Source organism: Alligator sinensis, unplaced genomic scaffold (assembly GCF_000455745.1).
Source record: "Alligator sinensis unplaced genomic scaffold, ASM45574v1 scaffold720_1, whole genome shotgun sequence".
In the NCBI taxonomy this organism is placed as follows: Eukaryota; Metazoa; Chordata; order Crocodylia; family Alligatoridae; genus Alligator; species Alligator sinensis.
The window spans coordinates 1,965,943-1,972,458 of NW_005842026.1; the positions used below are offsets into that span (position 1 = coordinate 1,965,943).

General features: G+C 46.1%; 1 protein-coding gene across 9 annotated transcripts in view; it reads left to right on the plus strand.

Moving 5' to 3' along the window:
- HEATR5A (HEAT repeat containing 5A) overlaps nucleotides 1-6,516 on the plus strand; it is a 129,900-nt gene that overhangs the window by 91,648 nt on the left and 31,736 nt on the right. For all 9 annotated transcript variants that reach the window (XM_025202451.1, XM_025202447.1, XM_025202448.1 and 6 more), the window contains one exon: nucleotides 5,133-5,372. In XM_025202451.1, coding sequence (XP_025058236.1) covers nucleotides 5,133-5,372 — 240 coding nt within the window. The remainder of the gene's footprint in view (nucleotides 1-5,132; nucleotides 5,373-6,516) is intronic.

Here is a 6,516-nt window from a genome sequence, read left to right on the forward strand (position 1 = left end):
TTCTTATCTGGCACCTTGTCATCTTTGACAGGCAGTGAGGGGCAAATAATTAAGTTTCTACATTTTTTAGGGGCTGTTTTTTGCCTGCCCCTAAGGTAAGTGCTAATATTATCTGGATAGGAACATAATAAAATAATAATGCCTGTACAATTGGGTATTCACTTTACATAAGAGAAATAATCAATCTCCCCTCTTGAATGTTTACAGGTCATGGAGTATTATATTACCCATTATTTTTATTAATGTTTTAATAGTTTCTACATTTTTTAGGGGCTGTTTTTTGCCTGCCCCTAAGGTAAGTGCTAATATTATCTGGATAGGAACATAATAAAATAATAATGCCTGTACAATTGGGTATTCACTTTACATAAGAGAAATAATCAATCTCCCCTCTTGAATGTTTACAGGTCATGGAGTATTATATTACCCATTATTTTTATTAATGTTTTAATTATTTTCCCCAGAATGAGAGGTTATTTGTTTTTTTCTGATTTGCTTTTCACCTTCTTGATAAGGGGGTAGTATTCAACAGCCTACTCCTCACCTTGACCAAACATCCTATGTGACAAATGGCCTAGCCACAGAGTCCATATTACCCAAAACATGGGAAGGGGCAGACTTTCAGATAAGAGATACTGGTTTAGGCAAGCCTAAAGTATAGTTGATGTGCTTTATATTGACTTTAGCAAGACTTTTGATATGGTTTCCCACAATGTTCTCATTAACAAGCTAAGGAAATACAGACTAGAGAAAGGTACTGTAAGGGGAGTAATTCCAGTTATCATCATGCTTCATGAGTAGTCACCAATCGCTCAATGTCTAGCTGGGAAGAGGTATCAAGTGGGGATCCCCAGGGGTCTGTCTTGGGTCCAGTATTGTTTAATTTCTTCATTAATGATTTGAAGAATGTGATCAAGGACACACTTAGCAAATTTTCAGATGACCCCAAGTTGGGTGGAGTTGCAGGATTCAGAATGACCTGGATCAACTGGAGAAATGGTCAGCAATCAATCAGATGCAATTCAACAAGGATGAGTGCAAAGTCCTGTACTTGGGACGGAATAATTGCATACACAAGTACAGACAGGGGAATGACTGCAGTACTGCAGAGAAGGACCTGGGGGTTACAGTAGACCATAAACTAAATATGAGCTAAAAGGGTCCTCTTGCTGTATTAACAAGAGGGTCACTTGCAAATCAAGGGAAATGATTCTTTTGTTCTATTCAGCACTGGTAAGGCCTTGCCTGGAGTACAGCATCCAGTTTTGGGCCCCACACTTCAAGAAGGATGTGGGCAGCTTAGAAAGGGTCCAAAGCCAAGCAACAAAAAATAATAGGCAAGATTTATGTGAAAAAGCTGAAAGAACCAGTATTATTTAGTCTGGAAAAGAGAAGGGGGGTGGGATTTGATAACAGTCTTCAAATACATATTTGAAGGCTGATTATAGAGAGGATGCAGATGGCTCTTTTCTGCAGCCATGGGGGACTGGACTAGGAGCAATGGCCTCAGGCGCCAGCAGGGACTATTCAAATTGGAGATTAGGAGGAATTTTCTGACTATTAGGGTGGGCAAGCACAGGAACACACTATCCAGGGAAACTGTGGAATCCCCATTCTTGGAAGTTTTTTAAAGGACAGGTTAGAAAGACGCTTGGTGGGATGCTTTAGTCAAGGATGATCCTGCTTTGAGCAGGGAGCTGGACTAGAAGACCTTGTGAGGTTCCTTCTAGCCCTACTTTTCTATGATCCTATGATTCTATAACCAACATAGAAAAAAAATTAGCACACTCTTTTATTAGCAAAATACAAATTAAGTGACCAGTTGTTGCTAGTCTCCATATGACTACATTTCAAAAGACTTTAGATTCTGGAGATTATTTTAGTTGCTCTTTTAAAAAAAGAATAACTGGATATCCCGGTATCAAAAGAAAAACCCCACGAGAAAAAAAAAGTGGAGCAACCAGAGGCTTGGGTCCTCCAAAGAGGTAGTTGGCCAGAGTGTCTGTATGGCTGCCCCTTGTTTGCTGAAGCACACTGCCTCCATGTGCGGGACAGCCTGGAGCAGTGCAGGATGCATGGACCCTGTCTCCAGCAGGGGGGCCGTGAGGACGTGGGGGACTGGGTGCTCGGGAGGGATGGGTCCCCCACATGCCCCCCTCATGGCCCACAGCCCCCTCTCCACCCCTCCGCAGCAGCAGCCCATCAGGGCACTTGGGGCCTTCCTGTCAAAGCACCCCCACAGTGCAGGGCAGCATGGCTTGGCCCCAGCTGCCTGGCACCTGGCAGTGCTTGTGGCAAATCGTGCAGGCCTGGGCCACTGGTGCAGCTCCAAGCAGCTCTGGGCTACTCAATCTGTCACCTGGGGCCCTGTGCCACTCATAGGGACTGTCTGTTGCACCGTGCAGCGTCCTGTGTGTACGGGCCCCACCTGGGCTGGTACCATTCACACAGGACCCAGCCCAGCACCACACACAGTCCTCGCAACTGGCGCAGGGCCTTGGGTGACAGCCCAAGTGGCTCAGAGCTGCCCAAAGGCACATGGTGCTGTTCCAAGCCAGGCTGGGCCCCTGTGATGTCACACAGGTAGCGCTGGGTGCCAGGCAGCCAGGGCCAAGCCGTGCTGACCTGCGCTGCACAGGGGGGCTGTGCCAGGGGGCCCCAAGTGCCCCAGTGGCTGCTGCTGCTGCAGGTGAGCTGTACGTTGTGGGTGGGGCACTGGGGCTCTGCGGGGGGGCCTCTGGGCCCTGCTGGGGGGGCTATAGTCCCTGCAAGCGGTCTCTGGGCCCTGCAGGGAGGCATATGGCCCCTGCAGAGGGGGGGGCCCTGGTTGTAGTAGTATTCCATGTGGTTTGAACTGAAATATTTGATTTTTAAAAACTTGCAAAATAATTTTTTTCAACATAATTTTATACAAGTTGAATCATCTTTTTAGAAAGGCCTTGCTTTCCATCTATGAATTTATAAAATCAAGCTTCATAATAATTTGGTTTTCTGTTCTGAATTTTAGATTTGAATATTTTGGAAACTTAGGGGTTTAAGTGGTTGGTGTTCAGAAATTTGGTATTTACCTGTAGTTCTAGAAATAGAAATTCAGAGCGCAAAGAGCTGTGAGGCCCATGAATACCGTGTGCCCCCAGAGGCTGGTGGGGGCATGGCAAGCTCTTGCAGGTGGCAGCGGGAGCACGATGGCGGTAAGCAGGGAGCTTCCGCAGGCAGCCACAACACTGGTGGTGGTGAGGGGCACGAGGTGGTGAGCACCGACCAGCAGTCAGTGACCACCCACAAATGCTGCCAGCAGTGTCGGCAGCAGCGATCACAGACTGCCTGCAGATGCCGCCGGCAGTGTTGGCGGTGAGGACAGGGGTGGTGAGCGGCGACCGCCCACAGGCACCACTGGCAGTGTCAATGGTGCCTTTTAGCAGGGCGTGCACCACCACACTCAGGGGGTGCACGTGCACCCATGTGCATCCCCGACACATCACCAATGGTGAGGCCCCATGGTGATCTAGAAGAAAATTCCCTCAGACCATTTGTATTCTGTCAAGAGTGATGGAAACAAGGCAGAGCTATGCTTCTAAATTAATCATTCAAAGCAGGTAGAACTAGTTATGCGGCCTAGTATCTTGCAAGGGCTGAACTCCCAGAATGGAGAGCAGGAGGACAAAGGAATTGCAGAGGGAGACTCATGAGCAGGGCTGGGCAAAAGAGCCCATGGGCCACATCTGGCACCTCAACTGATTGGATCCAGCCTGTGGAAGGGCACCTGCCAATTGATTGCTTCTGGCTGGTGGCTGCCCCCTCAGTACTGCTGCATGTGGCTGAGTTCCACCTGTTCCCACCTGGGGTGGCCTGTGCCACCTTCTTGTCCATGTCTGTCCATGGCCCTGACCCCTGTCAGTGCACACAGCTACCTGGTAGAGTTGCTTCCAGTCTGACTGCAGCTGCCCAGGTACTGCTCAGCTCCCCACACCCGCAGCAGCTCCTCCTCCTCCTGCCCCTGCTGCACCAATTCAGGCAGCAGGTTGTGTGAGGAAGTGATGGTGGCCATGGTGATGCATGCCAGGCACCACGCACCTAACCCAATCCACCCAGTTAGTGTGATGAATGGTAAACTATACACTGCTCAAAAAAGCATAAATCAGGACAAAAATATTTTTGGAAATAAAATTAAAATATGTTCTAGTAGATTTTGATTTTTAGTATAAGATTTGTTTGTTTTCATCTATAATTTGTTACAGTTTTTTAGAAGATAGAATTTTAGGCTTGCAACCCAAACTTTTTAAGTGGTCCAACAGCCAAAATAATTCCTTACCCCTGTTCTTGAGACACTATTGGATTTTTGTAGAAATGATACCAGTGAAGGATTAAGTTTTGATTTATTATATTTTCCTCAACTGTACAAGAATTAAATAACCTGCCATTTAAGACACTGATATGTTCTGTTGCATCTCTTTCCCAAGTGTTTTCTTTTTTCATACACAAATTAATGGATTTATTTTCTTCAAGGAACTGAGCTTGCCTTTCTATGAAGAATACTAAAAACACAAAAATGGAAGATAATTTTTGTTGTTTGATTTTTAATTCTAGTCCTGTTTTAAAGCCATGTAAGTGCTCTGACTAAAGTGGTAGCCTGAAATGGGAGAGATTTACTTTGAAAGAGTTACCTTGCATGACCTGCTTCAGTTTTTCATATGAGCAGTTGTTAATGGCAATAAAGAGTATTTAGTTTCCTCATGGAAACTGTCTGCCTTCCATGAACCATGAAATAGATTTTATATACATAAACTTTGGCAGTAATCATCAAGATTGCTTTACCATGGGCCTAAATGATCAGCAGCATCTACTTTTCCCTTGGGTCTAGTAAGCATGATCAATCCATGGCTGAAGAATATCATGAAACCAAGATCGTTGACCTTTCTCTGGTACTTATTGCAATAAAAATAATTAACGGAATCTAGTCATGAAAGCGGGGTGTATTCTCCAGTGTTAGTGACACAATATTTGGTACAGGTAACTTGAATAGCTACCACAACATTTCTATAACCTGTGTCTCAGTTAAACTATAGAAGGAGCAATGTGTTTGCATTTCTTCCATTAATCAATTTGTTCCTTTTTCTGTGCTTAAAATATAGATTTCACTACAGTAGCTTCAGTTGATACAACCCAAGAAGAGGAGGTAGCTAAAGGGGATGATGAATCAGTGTTAACCTCCAAGAGTCATGAGACATCCCATCCCTTCACTAATCCACGGTGGTCTACTAGAGTTTTTGCTGCAGAGTGTGTTTGTAGAATTATCAGCCAATGTGAAAATGCAGGCAGTACACATTTTGACATAACTTTGGCTCAAGAAAGGAAACAAAGAGATTCAAGAGGTATATGTTACACTGAGATGCTGAGAACATTCCACTGAGTGCCAAGCATACTTAATGTTAACAGATTCTTTCTTAATGGAAATTCACCATAGGCTTCTGTCTTCATAACCTCTGTTGATGCCTTTAATTAATCTGACTAGAATATGCTGGATATGTTGAGTTGCAGAGCAATAGTAAATTAGTCATAATATTGGCATATAATTACAGTGTTGATACTGATTTTTTCCCAGCTGTTGTAGGACGACATACAAATAAGGAACCATTGTTCCAGCAGAAAACATTGGCAACCAGAAATGATATCTGACACCTACCTACACCAACACAGTTCATGGTCTGGGAACATTTCATAGACACGACATTAAAGCTGGAAGGGACCTCGGAAGAACATCGAGTCCAGCCCCCTGCCCCAGGGGCAGGAAGTTAGCTGGGGTCAAAGGATCCTAGCAAGATGAACGTCTAATTGACTCCTAAAGGAATCCAGAGTAGGTGCTCGCTCCATCTCCGGTGGCAGTCTGTTCCAGGCCTTGGGGGCTCAGACAGTAAAGAAGTTCTTTCTTACGTCCAGCCTGAAACGGTCTTGGAGGAGTTTGTGGCCATTTGACCGTGTCATCCCGTGGGGCACTCTGGTCAACAGGCATTCCCCCAGATCCTGATGTATACCCCTTATATACTTACAGGCAGCCACCAGGTACCCCCTGAGCCTGTGCTTTTCTAGGCTGAAGAGTCCCATAACTCTCAGCCTTGCATCATAAGGCTTGTTTTCCTGCCCTCTGATCTTGAGCGTGACTCTCCTCTGGACTCTCTCAAGCTTCTCCACATCCTTTTAAAATTGTGGAGCCCCGAATTGGATGCAGTACTCCAGCTGTGGCCTCACCAAAGCTGAGTACAGCAAGAGGATGACATCCTGGGATTTGCTAGAGAAGTGTCTATGGATGCAAGCCAGAGTTTTGCTCACTTTGCTGGCTGCTGTGCGGGCCCTCTCCCGATCCCACCTGGATCGCCATGTGCGAGTTCTCTCTCGATCCCATCTGGGTCGCCATGTGCGAGCCGGGAGCGAGCCGGGCCCGTCTTTGTGCACGCAGGCTGTGGCCGGCAGCCCGGGGACACGGGGCTGGGGAAAAAACGCGGCGCCGGTTTGGACGCT